Source organism: Paramormyrops kingsleyae, chromosome 11 (genome assembly GCF_048594095.1).
Source record: "Paramormyrops kingsleyae isolate MSU_618 chromosome 11, PKINGS_0.4, whole genome shotgun sequence".
NCBI classification, from domain to species: domain Eukaryota; kingdom Metazoa; phylum Chordata; class Actinopteri; order Osteoglossiformes; family Mormyridae; genus Paramormyrops; species Paramormyrops kingsleyae.
In genome coordinates this window covers 7255027-7282255 of record NC_132807.1, presented here as the reverse complement: position 1 = coordinate 7282255, position 27229 = coordinate 7255027, and the positions used below count along the sequence as shown (strand labels likewise).

At 42.0% G+C, this 27229-nt stretch overlaps 1 protein-coding gene and 1 long non-coding RNA gene across 11 annotated transcripts in view; one reads left to right on the top strand and one right to left on the bottom strand.

The window, feature by feature from the left end:
* The window catches only part of LOC111845016 (uncharacterized), a 48092-nt gene that overhangs the window by 12718 nt on the left and 8145 nt on the right, over positions 1–27229 (bottom strand). The window contains exon 1 of one of the 2 annotated variants that reach the window (XR_002838533.2): positions 4877–5161. The exons of the other annotated variant lie outside the window; for it this stretch is intronic. This is a non-coding gene — a long non-coding RNA (uncharacterized lncRNA). Of the gene's footprint in view, positions 1–4876; positions 5162–27229 lie in introns of those variants that run through there. 2 annotated transcript variants of the gene reach the window in all.
* sema6d (semaphorin 6D) lies at positions 2821–18838 on the top strand. Of its 9 annotated transcripts, none has more exons than XM_023814046.2 (19): positions 2821–3027; positions 7084–7246; positions 7807–7918; positions 8108–8168; positions 8304–8366; positions 8477–8578; positions 8738–8828; positions 9125–9244; positions 9452–9540; positions 10185–10402; positions 10530–10661; positions 10809–10964; positions 11061–11234; positions 12078–12218; positions 12329–12406; positions 12566–12627; positions 12966–13022; positions 13703–13870; positions 15023–18838. In XM_023814046.2, the coding sequence occupies exons 2-19, from the start codon at positions 7135–7137 to the stop codon at positions 16321–16323; spliced, it is 3237 nt and encodes a 1078-aa protein (XP_023669814.2). In that variant the 5' UTR covers positions 2821–3027; positions 7084–7134; the 3' UTR covers positions 16324–18838. The 9 variants fall into 9 exon arrangements, with proteins under 9 accessions (XP_023669814.2, XP_023669811.2, XP_023669810.2 ...); XM_023814043.2 differs by lacking the exon at positions 2821–3027 and adding an exon at positions 3070–3673 and having other exon boundaries at positions 12569–12627; XM_023814042.2 differs by lacking the exon at positions 2821–3027 and adding an exon at positions 3070–3673.

The following is a 27229-nucleotide window of genomic DNA, read 5'->3' as shown; positions in this document are numbered from 1 at the left end:
AACACCAAACAATTACACTGCAAGCAATATTTCCTGCTTACAGGTACAACACACACACACAATGATGTAACTGATTACTTGCTAGTAACTTGAAAATGGTGCATGCATTATTAAATAATGTTTCAATTCACTCAGATGATATTTTTTTTCATACAGTAATTACTCCATATTTATCTGATGTCAGTTGTAAACACTAAAAACTAAAAAACAATTTAAAAAATAATCCCATCTTTCCCCCCACAAATTATGATCCTCTTGGCTGGGCAATTACTGGGAAAAATAATTAATTCTCAATTCATTTCCATGACTAAATAAGAAAGTAATTGTCATGAAATGCCTGAGAGTGTACTGTACCTCATCAATTAAGTAAACAAACAAACAGACTGCATAGTAGTGCTGTGTAAAATATTGACTAGATAAATGACAGCTAATTTGATTTCTGTCAGAGTAATGGATGACTTGTCTGATCAGCTTCCACTGCCCCCCCATGCTACCAGAGTGCCTTCCGGTCATGGCTCTCATTATATACTGGGGGGAAGAAAGCATCTTGATTTCATACCTAAAGGCTGCACATTTTCTTGCACGTGACAGACAGACTGTATTGCAGAGGATCACAAACCTCCTGAAATAATTACCCCCCTAGAAGCCTCAGGGCCACAACCACGCTTGAAGATCCTCCAGAAGAATAGCAAGATAGAGAGCCATGACACGGCAGCCCTTTCAGACGTGCCTGCGCTTCACCGTCCACGGGGACTAATGTAATAACATCTGCAGCCAAGACCCTTCCATAACATTAAAAGTGCCCACATTTAAGTGATGGTGACTTTCTATTTCGTTCATTAGACCAGATGGTGGTTTATTCTATAGAAATATCAACAATTAGGTAAAATCTATATATTCAATAGACAAGATGGCTTCTACACATATACTGTAAATCAGCCATTACACATATACGTAGGTTTAAGAGTGACATTTTATCATAATCACCCCCCCCCCCCACAAAAGCATTAATGACAGATTAAATGTCTGTTTCAGCGCAACACTAGCACTCATCCCCCATTTGTCACAGAAGCGTACAAGGCGGCAGGGACTCTGTGGCTTGACCATCTGCGGAGATATTCCTGTCCGCAAATCAGGCTGAAGCATGCCAGTTCCGCATGTAGCCGGGAAACAGCCTGGTCCCTCTGCCATTGGAGGCTGATGAGAGGCAAAGTTCACCAGTGCCCCTCTCTTACCATGCCGTGTCAATACTCAGGACCCTCTCAATGGTTATTCATCTTGCCTGAAAGAACACGCCTGCTAACTGACTACATCCCACTTGTATAAGCTGCGTACAGCATAGCAATTAAAGCCATTGCACTGGTTTCTCTTCCTTAACACTAATTAGACTTCCCCTTGTCATTATAGGTTTGAGACTGGATTCACTGGAAGGTTCACACATCTGGAAGCTGGCTTAGTCGCTAAGGTGCAAATCGGCAGGCTCAGAATGTTAACGGTCATGAATATCCCAGTGTCCCCAGAGGGTAATAGCCCTGTACAGAGTGAGAAAGGCTTGACACGCAAGTCAAGATCTACACAGTGTTGGGAATGCAGGAGAGGCAAAGGGCCATAGTTAGGATTGCAGTCTTAAAAAGCCATCTGGACGCTTCTCATTAAGAAGTGCCAAACAGCAAAAATCACTGTTGACACCTCACCTTCAAAGCACAATAATGAAAGAATCTGGGGCAATTTAAGGAAATTACCTTTTCTTTTACTTTATCATCTCCAAGCTAGTGGTCACTGACATTCGAGCCTCTAGAATAATCACGGACACATCCAGGGAAAGGTGCCAGTTCACCAGAGGACAACCACACAGCCATGCCATGTTTCAAATATCCAGTCTTTGGGCAGACATGCAAGCATAATGATGTCATTTCCACCAAGGTGGGGATGCTGGACAGTGCTGACAAATGACTACGCAGGGCCTCTGCCCTTCTTTAATCCAAGTGCCTTACCGGTAAGGTCGCAGGGACAGAACTTATGTCAACGTTATTAATATTTAAAAGGAAAGAACTCAGCAAGAAATCTTTTAATAAGATGCAATGTGCGCGTGCACCCACGTGCAAATGAAATTATGACCACTTACTATTTCTCTTTTCCTTTCATTTTCGTTGCCTCGTATCGAACTAATACAAATAGCAATGGTTTTGTTACGGAATTAACCACGAGACAAATGCTTAATCTTATGCAAACAATAGGTCCCCGCACGCAGGTGCCAGTTGGCGGACGGTGTCCTTCCTTTGCACTCGCGGCTTCCACATCGCAGTCAATTACATTTAACGAGATTAGTCTGCAACCTTTCTACCGTACTGGCGTCCAAATTATCCAGATTTTTCGGTCCATAACAAGGGACACACAATTCCTTTTTAGTTTAGTGACATTTATGAAAAAACAACTGCTAGTATTTAAGTCCACTTAAGTGGAAATCAAATAAGGCGTATTCCTTTTGAAAAAGAAATGTTCTGTCTAAAAACAACACCGTGATTCACATTACAGCACTATGGTATAATCGAATAATTGTCCGTATTAAACTGCTTTAAGTCCCCGCTTGTTTGGTTGCGCTGATCAAAGTAAAGGTTACATCTCAAGATATTTATAACCGAACAACGTGGGTCCTTTGGAACAATTGCAAATCATTCCAACCGCGACCTCTTTTTTTGAGGTAGCTGGTTCTAGGTGTAAAATGAAATGACAGACGAGCTGTAAATATTGAGAATGAAAGCAGCACTGCCCGAACCCACCTCTCAGGAGAAGGGGATGAAGAAATGGTTGGAGGAGGGATGTAGAGCAGAGCAGCGCTTATTGGTAGGCGGCAGAGCGACTCTCTCCATGGAGCGACTCAGAATAGATCGCATTACACCCTCGCAGGGTATCAGTTTGTTTTTGCGCTGGTGGAGTTCGCACTGCGAGAAGTTGGGAGAGTTCGCATCTTGGATTTTCTTGCGATACCCGAGGATATAAAACGACCATAATTTCTGTTCCGATGAGGTGAGTTACGTGCTGAGAAAATTGCATTGTTATAACCAAGGAGGAAAGCCGAAAGGGAAAAAGATTCCGCCTGACAGTGTTCAGTATTCTAATACAGTACAGCCGACTCATCTAGCGACTCTGTGAAGTACAAAAATAGCGCTGGATGAGCTATTTTTATGCACGCTATATCCAGGCATGTAGTACTTTCACTTGCAAAACATGTGAAATGCTTAAATTATGTAGTGAAACATCATGATTAATTGTAACTGATATAGCTCATGATACAAGAGTGCACACCTCTCCTGTGTGTTTTTCTCTCTGTTACTGGAGTGGTAAACTTATTTACGAAAAGGACGATAAAGTCAGTGGGATTGGGGCACAGTTACGCCGTAAGATCGGTCTTCAGCTTTAAAGATCAGAAAGCTTTAACGCGGGACAGGATAGATGGACAACTCAGGAGGAAATTTTTGTCTTTCTTGGCATCGGAATCAATGTTGAAGTTGACTTGTACTGGATAAAGACACAAGCGAAGAGACACCCGGGACAAAGGACTGATTCCCAAGATTTGTACGCGAAATTGAACGGATTCATAAAAATAGGAAATGCTGCGGAATAGCTGTGGACGAGCCGGTGTTAGATTTCATGAATGTTTGGAAACCTCCAGGTGGGTTCCTGCTGCTTTTGTTTTGTATTTCAATTGGACGTCCTGTACATGTAAGTCAATTTTAGTGATGCTTGGAAGCTGTATCGTTACTCGATATAGTGAACTATTTATAATTTTACGTGTATTATACAGTGTTTTTGCTTATAAATGATACCAAGTTTATTATCCTTCCCCTGTCTCGAATTATATGGTGTATAATTTCAAGCACAGGTATAAAATAAATTCTGTAATCTTATCTTTAGACATTACGCCATCGCAAATATCAACTCTCCCGGAGATATTTTAAACCGCATAATAACATAAGAAAATACAGTATAGCTATCGTGCGTTCTCGCTAAGTACTTACGGGCGTGTTAGGCTATTTCATATCTGAAATATTCATATCTGGGTGGCCATACCTAGTTTTTGTCAACTCAGCTCTCGCACATACATTTCACATGTGTGTTCGCTGGGAATATAATTACCTATATCTGAAAAAGCATATAATGGTGCTTTAAAAACGGTTTGATGCGCGTTTAAAGCAGTAGATGTCGGTCGAGTTTGCTATTGCATCACTCTTGGCCCGTACCCGACGTCTCGCAGGAGCAGCAGCTTCACTTTGCTAGTCGGATAATTGCCCTTTGTCACTTTCACAGCCACTCTTTCTGGTGCTTGCATTCTAAATATACAACAAGGTATTATCAGTGCTTACATTATGCGGTTTAAAATTTTAAGATAGTTGCGATTAAAATTAGTAGTCATTTTCTGTAGTATTTACGTGTACTTTTTCCTATTATGCACATAATGTTAATGCGTAACGAACCTTATTACACATTACCGACGACGCAGTACTTAGACTGATAACTGTTTGACAGCCATATTAGTAGTACGAAGGATACAGAGATCGTGTTCGTTTTTGTTAAAAACAGAATTATTATTAAAAGCATGTACACAACGTGAGTTATGTTTTATTTATTGCAATTGTTAGTTTGCTCCGTCTTTTGTTAACCTGACAAGACTTGCATTTTTTACAGCACCGGAGCAAAGTTCCCCTCCGTATCTGAACGGTATCTGCAATCTTGCGGATAAGCGAGTCAGCCGAAGACGGCCGTAGTCGGTGGAGTGTTAACGCTGCAGCCGGCCGTTTTATTCATGCGGACAGTGCGCGGCAGTCGTCGGTAACTAAACTTAACACCCGGAACATGAAGTTTCTATCGTCCCGACCTGCCGGCGGAGGTTGTTGGCCGAGGGGGAGCCGGACATCACAGCTGCGGCGATGTGCTTTTGTGGATCATTAAAGTGCAAACTGTGCCTATAAAAGCCATAGCGCCGCGCCTCCTTCCGTACCTCGCGTTCCTACGTCTACTGGAGGGCGTGATGCCGCCGGCGGCAGAGCCGCAGCCCTCCGTCTCTTTGAAAGAAAACAAACGCCGGTATAATCCGTACACAAATACTGCAAGATCACACGTTCTTACTATGCAAGCAGAGGAGTAGTGATGCTGCCACAATCTACAGAAGTTCACCCTAGTTGCAAACTGCGTCCCAGATTCTAACTCGTTGATAAATCTGTGTGGAATAAACGCCAACGCCTCAATTTTTGTATTGCATCACAAAACAGACCCTCAAACACTGTTTATCAGATTTCACGTTGCCATTTAGCAGTATAGCTGTGGGCAGTGTAGCATGTTGTGACAAGGTATAAAATGTGCACGAGCGTTGGCTTGTTTTCTTATTGCAGTAGTTCACATAACACAGCCTTCAGAAGCCCTTTTGATGCAGGCGAAGGATTTAGGGCAACAAACCGGACAGTCTACAAAACCAGCAATTTCCATTAGGACTTTGAAGGCTCTATTGCTTTTCTCACCAACTCACGTGTCCCCCAATATCAGCTGAAAAATACCGTGAGCTCAGTATACGGAAACCCCTGTGATAATTACAGAACGGTTTGCATAGTTAGTGTGCGGGTATAATCTAAATGGAAATGTGTTGTATGATACTAGTTCCATCCCAGGATTTTCAGAGACTTTGGTACAGAGGGGGCAGAAAGACATATTGCTGTATGTGATAATACCATTTCTTTTGCTGTGTGGTGACTGGCAATATGAAAGAAATCCTTTAGATTACATTTTTCTCCATTTCTTTCTACAGACCCACCCTGAACCTATAAATCAAAGCCTTAATGTGTCATTAATAATGAATGCTGTATAAAATATCCCCTGGGGGGAAATGGATATACAGCAGGCAACACCTAACCTTTTAGGTATTGTGAATGTTTAAAAAAATGGTTTGGCTTCCTTTAAATCTGTAGCAACGGCTGTTGTGGCATCACTTCCTGTCCTCAGTGTGTTAAAACGTGGGTGTAAATAATTACAAAAAATACCCCGTAGATATACTTGTCTGAAAAACGTCAGACTTCCAAATTTGAATTAAAAATGGAGGGGGGGGGATGGTCACCCAGGGGGGTGCAGTACCACTTCCAGCAGAATGACCCCTTTGACTTACTCATCCCAGAACGCTCGCTGTGGCATCCAGCACGATGAAAAGCGGTTAATGCTTCAGTTAGATCTATAATATTCCTCTCTGCTGTGCTTGCCGCCATAATCTGTCAAAACTCTAAATGGATCAGCAGTCAATGTCGCTCATAAGTGTGGAGCAGGTGTGCGTTGGGACTAATTGAAAAATTGTCAATGCTGATGCGTGGCTGTAGAGGGGGGAAGCTTTCATCAACAGTATGTCAGGGTTCTATCCGCTGCTCTGCTTCCCACTGGCTAATCCATTTCATGAGCTGTTTGTTGTCTCCCTGTAAATTGTTTATATCTATCCAGACTCTGCCCACATGAATAATTTGTTTGCCTCATAAATATTTTACTGTACAACATTCATTAATATGCATACGGTTAGTCTCCAGTTGCCGTTACCCTCAGAACATGGCAGAGCCCAACATGTCATGTTTGTTAACCCTTGCAGGCTGGATAGAGACACTCATGCTACAGAGGATCCTCTAGGTTTGTGATCAGCCCTTGTCCATTGCGGTGGTGTTGTCATCGCTGTTACTGCAGTGTAAGCCGTAATACACAAAGACCCTCAGGAGAGAGATGGGTTTTTAGGAAGGGTATTGGCAGATTAGATGATGTCGTGTATGCTGACGTGTATCTGTGCGTGTGCACGGTATTCACAGGGGGCCATGTCACCGACTCCCTCGATCTTCCAGGGTAGGACAGTACAGCTGTAACAATATATGTTTGCCAGCTCATGACACGGGAAACCTGGCATAAAATTAGAACCGCTCAACATGGCAAGTGAAACCAGTGCCCCGATTTGTGCTGCGTGTGGCAGATGGAACAGCTTTTAGAGGTGATCGGCAGGTCAGGCGAATATAGGCAAACATAGCACAGATGCTGAACACTCTGTGCTGCCTCTGTGTTTTGCAGGTAACGTCCGCATTTCTCCGAAACAGGAAGCATCCGCTCTCTGCGTCGACCATGAGCCCCAGCGGACTCCTCCTACTCTGTCTGGTGTCACTGATGACCTCATGCCTTTGGGCAATCAGCTTTCCTGAAGATGACATGCCCATTGACTCTATAGACTACCACTGTAAGTTCTCCCTGTAGGCCACAGGTACCCAAGCTGCTGTGCACCATTCTGCCCACATTACCAAGCTCAGAGAAATTTGTTGGAATTTTTGTGCCATTTGCTCGCTTTTCTCCATTTTGCTTTGTATATTGCTGCTCAAGTGAAAAGTCAGAATAAAACTATTTATAATTGGCCCCACCAGCTAAAAGTAACTAAGTATGGTTTATCAAAGCAGCAGATAAATTGATTTGGACTAATTTAATGTGTATTTGCACACATTTAAAATAACAGAATGTGAGTGTACAGGGAGTTACCAACATGGTCTTTGACATCAGGCGTCTTGAGAACAGTAGTCGGAGAAATCAGTCTCGTGAAGTCTATCCCTAAACTGATCCAAGGGGAACCAGTAAAGTAACCAATGGGAGGTCAGTTAAACTGGTTGATGACACCCATGAAAATAATGAAAATTATGTTTGTCATATATTCAAGTCAACTCCCCTAGTCTGTAATGTAATGTAGCCTGTAATGTTTTCATAAGCGACTATCACGGCGAATAATGCATCTGCTGATCTGTTTCACAGATTCAAGACAGTATCCAGTATTCCGAGGACGGCCCATTGGGAATGAATCTTTGCACAGGCTAGACTTTCAGTTGATGACAAAAATTCAAGACACACTTTTCATTGCTGGCAGGTAAATCTTTGAGAGACCTCTTAATTATATTGGGCTTTGGTACTTCTGTGCCATAATGTTTATGGCTATTATACAGCTGACAGTGCTTTAAGGCTGATACCCGTGTTCAAAACCATTAGTTCTTGGCAGATTTTTGTATTAAAAAGCCCTTTTTTACGCTTCGCCCTAAATTTGTCCTTTTTTCGACAGAGACCAGGTTTATTTAGTAAGTCTACGAGAGTCCTACAGGAATGAGATTATTCCCTATAGGGTAAGTGCAGACACTGCTACCTATTAACCCATATCTATGAAATTTCCAATTAAATCACAGAAATGATCCATAATGAGCTTGTGACTAGATTGGACATGCAGCAGAAACCAAGTAGTTTCCCCCCCCACCACACAGAAACTGACATGGCGGTCAGGCCAAGCAGACCGAGAAACCTGTGCTATGAAGGGCAAACACCGGGTAAGCTTCGCAGCCACTGACCCGCTCCGACTAGGCGGCGCTGAACCCGCTTTGCTCCCTATGACTTTATGATAGTCCCGCCATTCTTTTGTCTCTCTATTACCTCTCAGGACGAGTGCCATAATTTCATCAAAGTATTAGTTCCCCGAAACGAAGACCTAGTGTTCATCTGTGGCACAAATGGCTTTAACCCTATGTGCAGATACTACAGGGTAAGTCTGTGGCTCAGCCTTAACATTGTAATTGCATATATGTGTGTGTGTGTGTGTGTGTGCGTTTGCATGCATGCGTGTGTGTATGTGTGTGTCATCGCCCCGCAAACTGGGGAACCCGCCGCTTAATCATGCTTCCTGCCTCTCTTTGTCCTTCAGCTAGACAACCTGGAGTTTGATGGCGAAGAAATCAGTGGCTTGGCAAGATGCCCATTTGATGCCAAGCAGACCAACGTTGCACTATTTGCTGGTATGAAAAGCCCACCAAATAATAAGTCAACATGATGAATGGCTCTTTCAAGGATCGTAGGGGTCTGGGATAAAAATGCTGGAGACTCTGTGAGGGGCCTGGCCCCCACCGCAGGCATTAATCATCATTTTATTACAATGATCAGAGCACAGCGGTGGCCATAGCAACCACAGCCCCATAGTGTCAAAGCTAGTAAATATGCAGTTGTTTTATCGTCTATTGAAGGCCTATTGTAGCAGACACAACTCAGTGTTCCACTTAAGTAATGGCACGACCTCTCCCACGTGTTGTCTTAGATGGGAAGTTATACTCGGCCACTGTGGCCGACTTCCTGGCCAGTGACGCAGTGATCTACCGCAGCATGGGGGACGGCTCGGCCCTCAGGACCATCAAGTATGACTCTAAGTGGTTAAAAGGTAAGGTGCTGCAGGGCAGACCGTGCTGAGCTGATCCTCTTACTCATTTTTGTCATTTATATCGCTAACAACCTCTGGATTGCGGCCCCTGAAAGCTTAGAAACATAATCGTACCTCAAAGTTGAAACTGTTTTACTTTGCAGGTTAATATTCCTTATGTGCATTTTCCTGTCTGAAACAAAGCTGAAACTAAACGCTGTTTTTCAGAACCACACTTCTTACACGCCGTAGACTATGGGCATTACGTTTACTTCTTCTTCAGAGAGATAGCGACAGAGCACAACAGCCTGGGAAAGGTACGTGTTGAATGTTGTGCGTAAAACGCCAAAACACATCAACCCTGTAGTGTCGTATAAAATTTATTATATGCCTCTAAAGTACAACTACAAACACAAGCTTTGTATGCCTACTTCAGCCTTTTTCACAACCCTCTGTTCAGTGATAACAGATTGTCCCCAAAAGGTATTAGTATGCACTCCACTTACTGCACTTTGGTTGAATTTTACCAATAGATCACTGAGGAAATTGCCAGGTGGTTTTAAGCACTCTCTCTTAACCACAGACCAATAAATATTTCAGTCTAGCTAATGCTCTGAATAGTACCTGTATAGGGGTGGAGATTTGCTGTGTTGAATTATTAAACTTGTTGCACGCGGTTAATTTAAGGCCTTAAAGCCGTAGTATCTTCCTTCACTTTAACCCAGCTCGTTTAGCAAATTAGAGCACCAGTGTTTGATTAGTGAGTACTTAGCTCTGAGTTGTGGCACAAGCCAGTGACACAGCCCGGACTGGCTGCTAAGCATCTTCAAACCTTAAAGACCCAGTGATGTTGGTAGGATTGGCCTCTCTGCTTAATTGATTATTCCAAAGCTGGAAGATATTCTAATGATGCAGACTCCTGACAGGCCACCTCCACTGTCATTTTCCTCTGGCTTTGAAGGCGGTCTTCTCCCGCGTGGCGCGCATATGCAAGAATGACGTGGGTGGATCCCAGCGAGTTCTGGAGAAGCACTGGACCTCCTTCATGAAGGCCCGCCTGAATTGCTCTGTCCCGGGAGAATCTTTCTTCTACTTTGATGTCCTGCAGTCCATTACAGATATAATAGATATAAATGGGGTCCCCACGGTGGTTGGTGTCTTCACCACACAGCTGAACAGGTACCAGCACTGTGCATCCTACCTTTAAAATATGATATTCAGCACCTAATTGGTTCAGTAGAAATCATTTTAAAGCTTGTATGTATCCATCATTTGAATTTTCACTTTCTTTGTTTTATAAATGCAGTATCCCAGGATCAGCAGTTTGTGCGTTTTCCATGGCTGATATAGAGAAGGTCTTTCGGGGTAGATTTAAAGAGCAGAAGACGCCTGACTCAGTCTGGACAGCTTTTCCTGAGGAGAGACTACCAAAGCCACGGTAGATAAAACACTAATACGATACTGTTTGTTTGTGGTCTGGGCACTGAAACTCTCAGTTTAACCCCAGACTGCCCTTAGTAATCTGCTAACACCAAAGGCCCCAAGAACCTAAAAGTAAATGCATCCCTTCTTGTGCTCCCCTCAGGCCAGGCTGTTGTGCGGGACGAGGGCCGGCTGAAGCTTACAAATCCTCCATCGACTTTCCAGACGAAACTCTGCTTTTCATCAAATCCCATCCTTTGATGGATTCCGCTGTGCCGTCAGTCAGGGACGAGCCCTGGTTCACCAAAACCCGTGTCAGGTCAGTAAACCCCTCTGTTCCAGCAGGAAGACTGTGACACTAAATTTCCTGGAGTTAAAACATCATTTGGAAGAGCTAACAAAAGGCTGTTTGTAGGTACAGGATGACTGCTTTAGCAGTTGACAATTCTGCTGGGCCCCATCATAACTACACCGTGGTTTTTATCGGCTCCGAAGCTGGCATCCTCCTGAAGGTCCTGGCGAAGTCCTCCACATTCTCACTGAACAGCAGTGTGCTCCTGGAGGAGATTGATGTCTTCAACCGAGCAAAGTATGCTGGCACTTCCTGCACATCGTTGAAATGGTGTCAAGAATGGGCAACGCATGTGTCAGTACGTTTACATGCGCAGCTAAGTCAAGCTAAGGTTACAGCTCAACTACACCATTTAAATCGGACTACTGTCCTTGTCCCAGTATACATGCACGGGAGGGGAATCAATTTATTGACCGAAGTACGTCCGACTCCATGGTGATATGGCTGCTTTCAGCTTGTTAGTATTGGGCTTTTTCCAGTTGACCTATTACATCACAGATGTAAAAAAAATAATAATGGATGCATGGACCAATGAAGTGACACAAGCTTTAATTGCAATCTGGTCAGAAGATCAGATACAAGATCAGGACTGCAGAACAAGAAATAAAGTGTTTTGTATAATATACTATGGCAGCAAGGTATTGGAAAATTTTCAAATATTGCAATGTGATTTTGTTGTAATAAATATTGGGGCATTTATAAAACAAAAAAAGGAGTTCAACATAAATTTTGCACAAACCCGTCTAGAAGTGATTTGAACAGCTAGGATGAAAATGATTGAATGTCTTGGAGAACGCATGCAGCACTCATGCAAAAGCTTGCTATGTTTTAGCGAGACTTAAACTCCCTGTGCTATAATTTCTGTACCAAACTGAATTTCAGTCGGACTAACACAATAATTAAAATTTTCTTAGTGTGCATGTAAACTGTGTGTTAGATACTGCTAAACAACATTTCCAGAAGACATTTTTCTAGAATATAACTGCTTAAAAGCCTGTTGATGGACATTTACACACAAGGTATCCCATAGGATGATTAATATCCCACCTTAGTCGCTCTCTTTACTCTCCCTTTGTCTAGGTGCCTATCAAACAGCGAGGATGATCGACGCATTCTCTCTCTGCATCTCGATAAAGAGAACCATGGCATCTTTGTGGCTTTCTCCAGCTGCGTCATCCGGCTGCCCCTTAGCCGCTGTGAACGCCACGGCTCATGTCATAAGTGAGTTCACTCAGCTTCATCGGAACTGATGCTGCTTTGCCGTGATAAGAGATTCCAAAACTCCCTCCTTCTAAAGTAACCGTAAGTTTTACTTGACTTTGCTGATTCAGGTCTTGTATCGCATCGCGGGACCCCTACTGTGCTTGGATGACTCATGGCTCCTGTGAGAAGATCCAGCCTGGTGGGCTGTAAGTTCCTTCTGGATTTATTCTGGAGACCTCGCTCCTTTCAACTGCCTAAAAACAGCTATATGAAGGTGCTGTTGCTTCATCACTGTGCCCAGTATTTGAAAGAGAACACATCTGTGATACAGTCCCCTAATATATTAATATCTTGTTTCCTCTAAGCAGCTCAGGTTATGAACAAGATGTGGAGTATGGCAATACAGCACAGCTGGGTGACTGTCACGGTGAGAGTCAAACCATGCTTTACCTTGCAGAGATGCCCTAGGAATTCCCTGAAACATTTTTATGCACCTAATTTACAACTAACATCATAGTAATTACTCATAACATGCCATGCAAAGCTATCAGCAGACTCACAAGGATGACCTATTTCAAGTAAATGGTTTCTAGTTAAAAAAAAATCCTTTTCTGGTGTACCCAACTGGCTTTGCAAAAGAATATGCTATGTGACGCATAATTACTTTTGAATTTAAAATAAAAATGCTGTTGGGTTTTCAGGCGTTTAGTTTTGAGCTTTTTTTGATTACTTTATACTGATTTCTTGTTCCTTTAATTCTTTTAGAATTTTTGGCTACTACATCTTCGCCAGATTACAAATCATTTGGTGATCCAACATCTGGTTAGTTTTACTTTTTTCCCCAATTGATTTCTTTCCTTAAGTTGAGTCTGTTTCTGCCCTCTCCACTCCATCGTCAACCATTGGTCGGCCATCTCTTGGCCATCATAACTGTAGTGGCAGGTGGGCGAGCTGCCTCATTGCACACCAGGCGCGATACGGTCCATCTCTACTGACACCAGCAGCATTTCCACCCCCCCGTGTATATGCATCTTCTGCATGGCTTCCCATCCAGCTCTCTCTTTCCTTTCTGCACCTCATCGGCCCTTCTTGCACTGTGCACACATAGTCATTAATGAAGACAGACTTCCTAATCTTTTCTCTTGCTATTGACATGGTGTCTGGTACTGTTAGCAGAGGAGTGTAACATATTGGCTACCCAACTAACATATGTTGTTTTTAGGGGCAGTTAAATACTAGGTTGGTGCATACCAGGCCTGTGCAATAGCATATTAGGCTAGGTCACTGAAAATACTATAGTGACAAATTGTCCTAATAAAAATATGATCAGTATTGTGCATATTTAAAAAAACGTGCCTTGTTCTAAGTGAACTAACCCACTGCTTACTGACCACATCAACTAAGTTGGCACTTAACGCTGCTCTTTGTCTACCGTGCACACACTGTTTTTTATGTTTTATTTTTTGCTTTTTTTTTTGTTGACCGTTTGTTTGTCACCACAGACATGGAGTTGGTTTCACCCTCAGTCACCTCTGTGGCATCTGACCCCATAGAATCACCTCAGATCATTGCCACTCAGAAACCTGAACTGTTTGGTTCAAGGAAATTCGTGCTTCGAGATGACCCAGCCACTTCACATTCTTTTGAATCATTACCAGGTGTCCTGCAGGGTAAGGCCTTTGCTGGGGGAGCTCTGCAGCTGAATGGAAATCCTGGAATAATAGCTGCCATTAGCAAACCCTTTGAAAGGGAGCCAGAATCCAGGACAGCACGCTACCCCATCTAAACCAGAGCCGGCTGGGGGTGAAGGATGCTGGAATATGTGCGATAGTCATGCAGCATTTACTAGACATTCGTTTGTAATTATGTGTAATACAAGGTGTTCTTTCACCAAGGAATGCTGGAGGATTCTAATCGAGTGCATCAAGAATTTTGTGATCCAGGATTTCCATCAGCTGATATGGCAGTGGTTTTGTTTTTGCAATTTTCTTTTCGTTTTGTATTTATGATTTATGTCTGCTGCTCCTGTTTTCTGTCCATGTTTTATGCGCATCACTCCAGAGTTACTTAATGGGAACTTTCCTTTCTTTGGCCTTCTTTCCCTCTCACTGCCGGTAGACGCCTCTAACCCACAGTTGTAGAAAATTCCCAAAGGCCTATGTTATACACTATACTCTGTTTTAGCTCTGAGGTCTGTGTAACACACTGCATTGTTAAATAACTCTTTGTGTCTGTGGAAACTAACAAATCTCAATTAGATAACGCTCAAGGTTTCTCCCCAGTTTTTGAACCCATTTCTAAAATGCAGTTTAAAAATCATGAAAACAGCTGTTTGGCAGGCTCTTGAACTTAACAGGGGTAAAATTGCTGTAGATTTTAAAAACTGCACGTCATTAAGAAAACTTATTTCCTCAAGTGGTGTGCAGTTATTTCACAATGGTATATGTATTCATGCAAGACTAGAATACGTCATGGAAAGAAAGTTCTAGTTTCTGGTTCACTGTTTTACTTATTCTAAATCTTTCTATGTAATTTGAAAACATATCCATGCAATCTGCATGTTACTAACTACTGCTATATTGTGTGCTCCTTCAAATACCACAGTGATCTGCTTATCCCTTTCAAAAGGTAATGGCAGTAACAGATCTGTATATTGTTTAGTTTTTCCCCCCACAGTTCATATGATTTGGATTTAGGTAGATAGTTAAACACCAGGAAAATGCAGATAGGACACTGGCCAGCCAAAACTTAGAGAAATCTCACAATAAACCATACGGCTCTAATTAGATTTAATCATTTAAATTCTGCTATTTCTTTTTCAGGTATATGGGAGATTCAGTCTGGGGAATCAAACCAAATGGTCCATATGAATGTGTTGATAACCTGTGTGTTCGCTGCCTTTCTGCTCGGGGCCTTCATAGCTGGAATGGTGGTGTACTGCTATCGGGACGCTTTCCTACGGAAGCCCAGGAGGGTCCACAAAGACGCAGAGTCTGCCCAGTCCTGCACGGACTCAGCAGGCAGCTTTGCGAAACTTAACGGGCTGTTTGATAGCCCTGTGAAGGAGTACCAGCAAAGTATCGACTCCCCTAAACTTTACACAAACCTCTTGAGTAACGGAAAAGATACGGCAACTGGCGACACAAAGACAATTATACTAAGTAGTCAGGGTCAACCCCCAGAACTGGCTGCCCTCCCGACCCCAGAATCTACACCCGTTCTTCAGCAGAAGGGCCTGCAGCCAACAAAAAATCAATGGGACAAGGCCCACTGCAAGATCAGCACACCTCGAAAAGACTCTGCAGCCAAAAGCCCCCAGTACTTCTCATCCAGCCCGCCCCCCCACTCAGCTATCGGGCAGGCCCACATTCCCAGTGCAGTTGTTCTTCCTAACGCCACCCACAGCTACCAGGTCCTTTTCACCGGTGCAGATGTGCCACACCCGGAGCGCAAAGTCCAACACGCCGAGCACGGTGCCAGCTCCAGGACCAGCCGGAAAGAGCACAGGCGCTCAGTGGATGCAAGGAACACCCTGAATGAACTCCTGAAGCACCTGAATGAAAATGAAGGCACTAACATGAAAGCAATTCTCGCAGACGTGCCCAAGTCTCGGCAGAACGCTGTGGATGCCATGAGTATGACAGAGATCCCTCCAAAAGTCCCCAGCAGAGAAGCATCTCTGTACTCGCCATCCTCATCCCTCCCCCGGAATAGTCCAACGAAACGGGTGGATGTGCCCACCACGCCAACCAGCCCACCGGGACAAATGAACACCTTAGAGAGACAGAGGGGTTACCATCGGAGCTCGTCACAGAGGCACTCTATATCAGCACCTCCAAAAAGCATGAACTCCAATGGAGCTGCTGTGTCACGGCAGTCCAGTATCAACAGGGGGGGTTATATGCCCCCCACACCTCCTTCCAGATTGGACTCGCATGCTGCAACGGTAGCGGCCCACCCTCAGCCCTCTGTGTCTAGACAGAGCAGCTACAATGGGCAGGGCTCTCTGCCCCAAATGGGGGTCAAAAGGACCCCATCTTTAAAACCAGACGTTCCTCCAAAGCCCAGTGGTTTTGTGCAACAGACTACACAGACGAGAGCTGTGCACAAATACAGCTACTGAGGACCACTAGACGATTCCTTGCATTCTAAAGAATGACGGATGTTATAATACGGACCTAAACAGGGTTGTCCTAATGTCGCTGGGACACCCAACCGACCTGGAGTATTTGAAAAGGGAATATTTTACCAGTGGCTGAGAAAGCTACTTTCCAGCAGTACTACTTGTTTTTGTTTTGTTGAACATCTCTTGAAACATACACCTTACGGCGTATTAGAGGTTTTCCTTAAGAGCTTCAGGACATGTATGGTCGTGGCATCTGTCACACCGCTGTGTCTGGGAGGAGAACACGCTGCATGGAGGAACCAGACCAATAGCTTCCTGCAGCTTCGCCATTCCCAGGTCGGAGATTCGCAACATGGATATACTTGAAGAATGGGTTCCATTACACTGCCACTGAGCACTGTCTTCCCATTAAAATGTGAACTTTGCTAAATGAGAAAAGACGTACGGCTTAGTCAAGTGCCCCAGGAGAAAAGGTGAAGATCTAATGTAATGCTGTACATAAAAGTATGACCTTGTCTTAGAGATGTACCTGTGGAGTACTGACAGATGCTGAATTTTGGACATAACTTAATGAGCAGATTCTTATCCACATTTTAAAGCACTCAGAAAATAAGAGGCACTTATGCTATTGGATGTGCAGTCAGTCAAAAAGGGAACAACTTGTAGCTGCCAGGCAAAGCTGCTGCCCAAGGTGTATTACAATAAACGCACTTGCTGCTATGTGTTTCAGACTAGGGAGCATTTCTCATGCTTATTTCTGACTTGTGTTGTTTGCTTTTTGGCTTTTCGAAGCAGTCTCTAAAGTGGAGGCTTTGATGCCAAATTAAATGAACGTTTATGCACCTTCCGTCTTGGGTGTCCATGGTGGCCGGAGGAGCGGGCTAATGTAGCAAAATTAATGTGTCATCTTAGACACAAAGGCAGGTGATGATTCATTAGGGAACAACTATAGGAACATGTAGGATGGAAGGGTTTCTAGTAACCTGTTTGAACATTGCCTTTGAATTCATTAGTTATGAATTATGAGCACTGGTAACAATCCTTGAGGAGCATAACACTGTAGCTATGCATGCCAAGTTACAACTCTCCCCAAGTTTTCCCATTTCTCATGCAACACTGCAAAAAAAAGATAGGTCTCTAATCATTCAACTGCATTTTTTTTTATTTTATTTTTAATTTTATTTTTTTTACATACAAGTGTTCTATACACGATCAGAATGAACTGCTAACAATTACCCTGTGTAAGGTTATTGTGCAATCACAAAAAAAATAACCAACTTATCCTAAAGAGTCATGCCGGTAATGACCATTTTGTGCGTGTATAAATATATGTATATATAATATAAATATTTTTTGGCAAGTTTACCTGGATCTGTGCATTTTGTGCCTTATTCAATGAATAACCATGGATATTGGATTTCTCACGAAGATCAAAGGGTCTAGTATTCCTACTGGGTCTGTTTTGCCAGAGATGTGAGGTGTGTCAGGACCAGTCCAAACCCCATCCTGGAGTTATTAAAAACAGAAAAAAAACATTAATTGACAAACATTCCATTTCAGGACAAAAACCGGTTAGCCTAAAGATCTGCATACTATTTCACTAGTTTCCTCTGCTTTCAAAAATGTATTTTTGTGTAATAAGTCTGTTCTTCAAGACAGTGCTAATTTGCAACACTAAAGTGCCATGCATTAAACATGTTATGATAACAGGATGGAAGATAGACTTGTTCCCAACTCACCCCAGGCTGTTAACCCTTAAATTTGCCATATATATTGGGAAATGTTCTTTCAAATTAAAATGTTTGCTTCAACTGATATTCAAGTTTCAGTTCAACTGCAAAAAATCAGTTTTGGTTCTCTAATACAAGAATAACGATCAAGTGAAAAATTTCAGAGAGATAACATGGCTGAAAAGGAATATTTCATTGATGTGTTGCAGGGATAAACAGACCAATTCCAACAGTGGAAATTATTCCACTTGGATACACATAACCTTAGCAGTTTTTTAAAGGAATGTTCAAACTTAAACAATGTTCCTAAAATTTCATTATGTTGTACTTCAAGAGAGATTGGTTTGTCTATATAAGCCCAAAGGTACATTTTGTTTACAACAAACGACTAATTAATAATTGCCTATTCTTTCAATTCAGCTATCACCATCTGCTGATCAGTTTTTGTACACAGTGAGTGCTGTACACGTATTCCATTCCCAGAACTTCTGTAATGTTGAGCTGCCTTGTATTTTGCAGTATGGATTCCATATGTTGCAGTTTGATTTCTCCAAACCTTTACATTTCATTCACAATGCCGCTTTTGTGTGCAGATAAACCAGTTGTCAGTTTAATTTCTAATACTGTCTAAATTGGCAGATGAGATAAAGTTGTATGTTTTGCAGAGTATTTTAATGTGTAGATATGTTGTAAACCTGTACTGTGAATGTGTAAATAATTATGTTCATTGATTTTTTTTTAACACAGCATGTATAGTTGAAATAAAACACTACTGCACATAATTTAATTCTGAAAGATTTTTAGTTAATGCATTACTTCTGGTTCCCTTTGTAGGTAGGAAATTATATTTATATATTTATAAATATATATATATATATATATATATATATATATATATATATGAGATGACACACTCAGTTGGACATTTCACCTATAAGTTTGTTGTTAAGGGCATGTTGTTATGAATCCACATTAAAGCTGGGAGATGCGTTTAAAGCCGAACTAAGAATTCACAGCAATGAAGTGCCAAGATACTGAAAAAAGATAAGCTGTCAGTTATTGGTTTTAGAAAGCTCTGACAATATGGTCATACACCGTATTTACAACGTGCTCCATTGGTGTGAACACACAAGTGTATTTCCTAGTAGTACTGACTCAGATCTGCTAGACTAATCAAGTGTAACAGCCAAGGGAACCATCTTTATCCTCACAGCCTCCACGCACATGAAGCTTCAAGACTCTTTCAGTCTTTTCCCTAAACACCGTCTGAGAAATCACGGTTAATGGAACAGTGGCAACCTTTGCAATATAGCAGTAATTTAGAGACATCTGCACCAGTCTCCCAGACCTTGCCCCCCCCAGCAGGGTCAGTGTGAGTTTCCCTGTCCTTCAAGTACAAACCAAGTCAATCAAGAAAGCTATTTCCTAGGGAGGGAAATGGGGACATAAAATGCCATAACAAGCATTTGAGGCAAATTGACTGCACAGCTAAAAATAGAGCATGAAAGCATCCAGCTAAACAAAAACAAAGATGCACATAATTATCAACGCAAAAGGCAAACCCATCTGCACTGCATCTTTCCAAATACGACGACGACACTGAAAATAACACACACCCCTCAGACGTCGATGGAGCACCACTCAGTTAAAAAAAACAAAAAAACAACATGAATTGGGAGTGTTTCACAGACCAAACCTTTATAGATAAGGCCAGGCTAACCTCTGAGGCTCCGACTGCATCTGGCCCATGTTCTCTGTTCGCCAGGGGCTTAACACTTGGCAGAGTTGTGATTTGGCATTTAGACAAGGACTAGAGGGTGGGGCCGAAGAAACACCCCACACACAGAACATACGGCGACCATTCTGGCCAGTCAAGAATGAGAGTTCAGGAGGTTCTCAGCTCCTCCGCTTTGAGTCATTGTGCTGCCGTTAAGCCAGCCAATCCACGTTGTTAATTAGCCTCCAAACTCTGAATTCCACATCACTGCATTTTTCACTGTTCAGCATTAAAATAACACGCTTGTGATGCTGCAATCAATCACTATCCTCATGTTTAATTTATTTTAATGATATACTGTAAACAAACATGGCAGGTGGATAAACCACGAGTGGGCTTTAATAAGCATCTGCAGCTTGTTAAAATGCCATGCAGTTTTTAGAGACACTGATACCAAAGAGATTAATAGCATAATTTATGTGATCACCATGTATTGTTAAGACTCTATTCATTGTACAACTTTCTAAAGTCTGAACATACGCAACATGAATTAACACCCTTTATGAATTATAAGGATTCTGAGAAGAAAAATGTAAACGCAAATTCGGTCTAAATGAAAAAGTCTGCAATATATATATATATATATATATATATATATAAAGACACATCAAAGTAAAATGAAGAACAAACACTCCGCTTGGCAATGTGCGCCAGCGTAAGAGAAAAGTAAACCCACACACCTCAGTCAGCTACCGATAAAGTGGAGGGCTCTCTCCTAAGAATAGCCGCCGCTCTGTTCAAGCCTGCCATGCCAAACCACCTTTGCCCCCCCCTCAATTGGTGGCTCCCTAGTGGCACAAGTGGCCCTTCATTTACTTTATCCAAGAGGTTTTGAGAAATCACACCTCGAGGTAACTAAGCCCCCGCCCCCCCTCGCCCCACTGGGCATTCACATGACCGCTGTCCATTGTGGATGCTTGTCACAGTGCCGTCATCTGATTCGCATGCAGGCTGCGAGGCCCAATGCCCTCATTCCCCCCGTCCCAACCGCCCCTCCATCAGATATATCAATACTGGGGGGGGGGCAGAGCAAACAGTCCAAGCACTCAGTAGTCCTCCTGGTTTATTGTTTCACCATGATTGCTTTAAACACTGAAAAAGACGTTCTGTTTGCCCAAAAACAAGAGAGGTGAGAGAATGGATGTTCAGAGCTAAATAGCTTAAGGTTCATTTAAAGAAATTTCAAGTGGATTTCAAACAGAAGCAGCCCAAGCCACTGAATCATTCATTTAAATAAATAAAATAATGAAGTCAGAGTTACAAAAAAAATTAAGCTGGGGTGCAGAATGTATACTTCAGAGGAGCTGGTGGAGCAACATAGTGCTGTCACTCTCTGTACTATCCATTTCCTAATCTTTAAGTGACAAAGGTTAAAAAGATCACACTATACCTGCCAGGACTGTCTCTCCCAGCTCCATCTTACTTTGAAACCTCCTTAATGACTTTCTTCCTCGAGATTAAAAGGTAGCAATTATCTCGAAATTTGTGCTGCACAAGTTCTGTTCTGTCTGAAAGTACTTCGTATCTGAAACCTTTAATTACAATTTGACATGCTGATTATAAAATGGTGTCTGAGGGGAGCTTTGAAGAGAGCACTTGGACAGAACATGTTTTCAGCATTTCAGCTGTCAAGACTGTTCCAACAAAATGAGTTTAATATCCACTTGAAAGTGGGAAAAATGAAATAAAAATTAGCAAAATATTTTATTCTAGACATAAGAAGTAGAAGACTGATGTAAGAAAAAAAATCTTTAACAAACAGCAGTGAAATCTCTGTGTCAAGTGACAATTTCTCTAAGCCTCTTATGGTATGACAGCAGGGAGTCTATCCTAAAACGTGTACCTTTACTAGCTTTATTCCACTTAACCACTTTAATACCTCCTAAACATTAGGATTCCATAGCTTGGAGAAGCATTTAGATTGCAAATCAGGACATAGTGGCAGTTAATATTTTCAATTTAATTGAAAACTTCAGCACAGTAAGGATTAAGGGTCTGTGAGAAAAAGATAATTAAGGTGCACAAAGTTATCCAAGGGGCCACTCTGTGCTGTTTTTCAAGTAGTAAAGACTAAACATAAAGACCAGAGAGTCTCCAAGCTATGCAACTATTTGAAAGCACGAAACTGTGGAATATCCATACGTGTAGTTTCCTCATACCCTTCAAAACCAAGGTACACCATACCACGGAATTAGAAAATCTTTTCAAACCTGGAGGCAGAGCAGAGAGAAAACTCAATTCAGTTTTGCAGATTTTGTTTAAATAACAATACAATATGCATTGCACATTTTTTTTCTATCGGTGTATTACAATCCAGTTTTCTGCCTTTGAAAGGGTCAAGTCATGAATCATCATGCTTTAAAAATGACTGCAGTATTGTAGATCATTATGAGCACAGAAATTAGTCAGTGTCTTGATTCTTATTTCTAGCACAGCTGATGTAGGATTCCCAGTCATCATTGCTACAGGATAGTTTTGACCATTCTGAACCCCTGTCCTAACACAGGGCCCCAGATGGTGACTAAAATGGTCGCCAGTGTGATAAGATTTTTTTATTCTGCAGCTAGTTTTTTTACCCATTCCAGTCACCAATGCTTTTCCATCACTAATAACAACCGGACTGTATCCATTTAAGGTACAAATGATAGAATTTATTTATGGACTAATATAGTATTGTAGTATAGTACAATACTATAGTATAGTATAGCAATTGACATGTCCAGTTAATGTGCTTTAAGCATTAAACTATAGGGGACAATGCACGTGTAACTTCCATATTATGCATTTTTATACCTATTAACACGATTCTATGTCTATTCCTGCTGAGGCCATGTGTGAGGCTGTGTCATTTATTCTTCTGTTATTATGTATAAGACAATGCAGAAGACAACATTAAGCAGGTCAGATAGGGGAAAGAATGTTGAGTGCATTTCTGAGAAGGAACAGGACACTGTCGTGGATAAAGCATAGCTCTCTAGGTTTCACTATATCCCATGAAACAAATTACATCCAATTGATGTCAGAGCAGGTATACAAACTGGGATTAGAGCCAAAATTCTGCCTGGGATGGATGTGCAGTTCATCAAAGACAGATATAACTGTTTTCCCAAATTTATGCCTGGAATGTGTGTTTGCTTTTTTCACTTCATACATTAATGTAAACACAGTATTTACAAATATTATATATGTGCATAAAATATTTGGAGACGCCTACTGAAGACTGTTGCAATCCAAACCAGGGTATAATCAAGAGTTAAAAAAGAAGTTCCTGACAAGTGTCTACGTCAGACTAGGCCAATTCTTGTGTCTCTAACTCTACAAGGCCAACAAGAAGCTTATTGTTCCCAGCAGGCTAATTGCTACTTGTATATCCAGTACAAATCCCACAGGGACAGGCAATAGTTAAGAGTATAGACCCAAGAAGGGCTACATTGGGCACCCCTATGGCTAGAATACCCACATTCATCCAAGGAAATCACCCCAAATGAAAAACAAAACCAAGCAGCTTGCTATGCCCATCACTAACTGAGGCACAAGACACACCTTTCCCATCATCTGCCTTGGACAAAAGAGGTACTAGAGGAGAGGGCACTCATTCGTCACCTGTGACAGAGTGGGCATGTTGCTCTTGCAGAAATTCTATTGCGTCTTTATTGCCTTTATAACATTTATTTTCTTCAAAAAGAGTCCTATGCACAGGCCTCGGGGGCGTACAAATCGCAATGTTTGCTTCATTCCTCACCTTAAGAGCTATATCCCTACATCAACCTGCAAAATCATCTGGGACTCTAAACCAGGTGCTGGCATTTTAGATCTTTGCTGCACACACACATTTTCCATGAAGAAATACCACACACCCTCAATGACACAAACACATAACAGGGCTGTGGAGTCGGTAGATAAATGCTCCGACTCCGACTCCGACGACTCAGTTTCTAAATCTTCCGACTCCGACTCCTCTGTATGTATATACTATGCTAATGTATTTTCTACATCCATTGAAGGAAAGGAAGGCAACATACATGTCATTTCACCACAGAACTACTGGCTAGGAAGCCAACACTCTACTATAATGCCAGATTAAAGACAAACACAATGAAAACAAGGTTTCAAGGGTAGCGCATAGCGAAGGGGAGCCGACGGAGCTGAGAACACACCAGGTGATTTTTCAGGCGTTTGACGCGTGATGACTCGTTGAACGGCCGAAAAATCGGCAGTGCATCTGTAAATGTATGGGGGGCTTTAGGCTAGGTTCACAGTTCCCTGTAACAGTGGAACACGACACAATGGAAAGCGGTGCCGCACCTTACCTGTGCATTACATCCCATATAGTGACGCATACAGTCAATGAAAAGCATGCTTCATGGTTACTTGACATGTTCGTTTTGTGGTAACATTATGCACTGCATGCATTGGGCTTTATTCTTACAGCAGAGAAGTAGTTCATTATGACTGTTTGTGAATTGGGACATTTCAACTTACTTTTTTAATTCCCATTTAAATTTAGTAGGAGTCGGAGTCGGTTAACTTTTTGCCGACTCCGACTCCGGGTACCCAAAATTGTCTCCGACTCCTCGACTCCGACTCCGACTCCACAGCCCTGACACATAAGATCATCTTTAGGGTACATCGGTGATAAAAGCTCCAGGCTGAAATGCTACAGATGGGGTTCACAAGTACACAAACTCCACAGCTATACACTTCACTGTAAGGGGCAATAAATGCAGTGTTTAACCTGGCTAACTCCTTGAACTACTGTATTTTTCAGTTACTTAGATGGTCTTATTGAGTGATGGTGAAATGAAGCTTCATAAACTGGTTTGGTGAATTTTCTGACACCACTATATGGTACTTTTTATTCAAAAAAGGACTCAAAGCATGCCCCAAAGCAAACCAAAAGCATCAGCTAGGGGTAAAAAAGGAAAAAAAAAAAACAGCAAATAGTTCATGAAGCTTCATTTGGCCATCATTACCTTTATTCAAAGCAAATAATTTTAATCCATTAAGAAAGTTTTACTTGAGTAATTGTATTAATTTACAGGTGATCCGGGGGAGTGGACACCAACTGGCAGACTCCAGTCTGTCTCCAAACTACGACTGATCGATCAGGGATTGACACTTATTTGTTTGTGCAACAACTGAAAAAGTATTTCATGGATCTTTTTCAAACAATGCACACTGATTGTATGGGTGAAGATCTTGAATTGAGCAGATTTTGAAATAAACTGGACCAAAACTGAAGAAGCACCACATAGTGATAGCAAAGAGAAAAACCGCCTCAGACACTTATCCCTTTAGATCAATCTGGTGAACCAATTACATTGAGATTAAGTTGAAAGTTCAGCTTCTAATAACATTGTTTTTTTGAGATGTGGGAAAAGTGTATGGGGGTTATTGTGGTTATTGTAGAGATTGGGGAGGGTGGGGGGTGTAGGAGGAGTAGGGATTAGATAGCGGGGGGGGGGGGGGCGTGGGTGGATGAAGGAGCCATCCAGGGAATACACTGTTGTTGTTCCGACAACATCTAGTTACAATTGCAATTCAAGGTAATACTACAGCATGGCTTTGCCTGGGAGGTAAACAACAAACCACAAGGCTGCCTGCTGCCCCTGACAAATATCACCACTTCTGTTATTTAGCTGCAATGCAGACACTTATCAAATGTTGCGCACATCTTTGAAATTCTAAGCTACTGCACAGTTTAGGCAGCTGGGTCTTTCACCGACATCATTCAAGCTACCGTCTCCTGGGTTTTAAATGCAAAACTGCTGCATCCATTTAATCCTGCAAGCCCCAAGTCAACATTTTACATGTATGCAGCAAACAAAGTTTGTGCACATGGATAACGGCATTTCATTTCGAAAATCTTGTTGAGCCCAGGAGGTACTGACTGGAATTAACCGGTACAATCAGAAGATACCGTACTGAAGAACTGGGCCTGCTCATCTCAAACAGGGTTATGCAAGTCCACCGTATTCGCAAGTTCCCTTTGCCAAGTCTGACATGAAAGTGCTGCCACAGCAAAGGTAATTTCACTCGCTATATTCATTCTCTGAACACTGTTCTTTTGTGTCATACCAAGGGTGGACCCAGAGTCAACAGAGCTTGATGGACAAAGAATGAGACTTTGCCAGTCCCAAGTCACCCGGCAGCACAGAAGTTTCATTCAAATGAATTGCAAGTAAACAAATTTCATACACCTGGTTTTGTGTTCTCAGCGTGACTTAATTTACACCAAGCAGTTTTTTAATGTCTAGTCAGACTGGCAATACCCCTATTTAAATAAAAGCTCAAAGGATTGTGTCAGCGTTCTATGTGGATGGCACTGCCTGGTCTAACAAAAGGCTTCTTATTGGGGTCCTCATGGAGAGGGGAGCTAGTTATATACAGACGACTGTAAGCATACTGTATGATCATATAAAAATAGGCACCTCTCCAGGAAGGATAAATTAAAGTAATAATAGCCCTCTGCCATTAAAGATACTGCATTTGAAGGAATTTCACATTTGTTCATTTTCACATTGTCACTCATTGTCATTTGTCCACTGTCAATGTAATGGCTTTGATACAGACCCCAGAAATGCATGACTATGATTATACACCACTTATGCAACACAAAATAAGCATAATTACTGCAACAAGGTAGGAGAAACAAACACTCATTCGAAAACTCAGCTTAGAGCTTAATATAGTCAAAATACACTGCCCATCCAGAAAAAAGGTCACCATTTGAATTTATATCAGAAAATACTTAAAAGCCAATGACTAGATCATTATTACAGTCCTGCAACGTTATGCAGCAATAAAGTAAAGTCAGCTGAGTACCTGAATCTACTGAATGGCCAGGTTACACCTCCATCCATCATAAATGGATTTTTTCTTCCCTGTTGGCATGGCCATATTCCAGGACAAGAATGCCAAGATTCAATGGGTTCAAATTGTCAAAGAGTGGTTCAGGGAGCATCAGGAATCATTTTCAAGTGTGACTTAGTCACCACAGAGTTGTGACCTTAACCTCATTGAAGGTCTCTGGGATGTGATGAAAGAGGCTTTATGGAGTGGTTCAACTCACTTGTCAATACAGGATCTTGGTGAGAAATGAATGCAAATCTGGATGAAAATAAGGGATGAGATGTTGCATAAGCTTGTGGAAACAATGCCATGACAAATATGTGCCATAATCAAAGCTAAAGGTGGCCCAACAAAAAATTGAAATGCTGACTTTTTTTTTGCCCGAGCAGTGTACTTATACCAGTCAAAACTGCAGTTATGCACCTTTCAAAAATTAAAGTCTAAAAACTTTTTAGCAGAAAAAAAACATTACCAGTTCCTGATGTCTTTGGAATGAACCAACAACACAGGAAAAAAGAAATATTTGCGAACAATTTAGATTAGT

What these genes read in the sequence shown, in the direction of transcription:
- sema6d (XM_023814042.2), top strand. An exon ending in CAACGTTGCACTATTTGCTG is followed by an intron (nt 8,829 to 9,124) that starts GTATGAAAAGCC and finishes GTGTTGTCTTAG; the next exon opens with ATGGGAAGTTATACTCGGCC. An exon ending in CGCCACGGCTCATGTCATAA is followed by an intron (nt 12,219 to 12,328) that starts GTGAGTTCACTC and finishes TTGCTGATTCAG; the next exon opens with GTCTTGTATCGCATCGCGGG.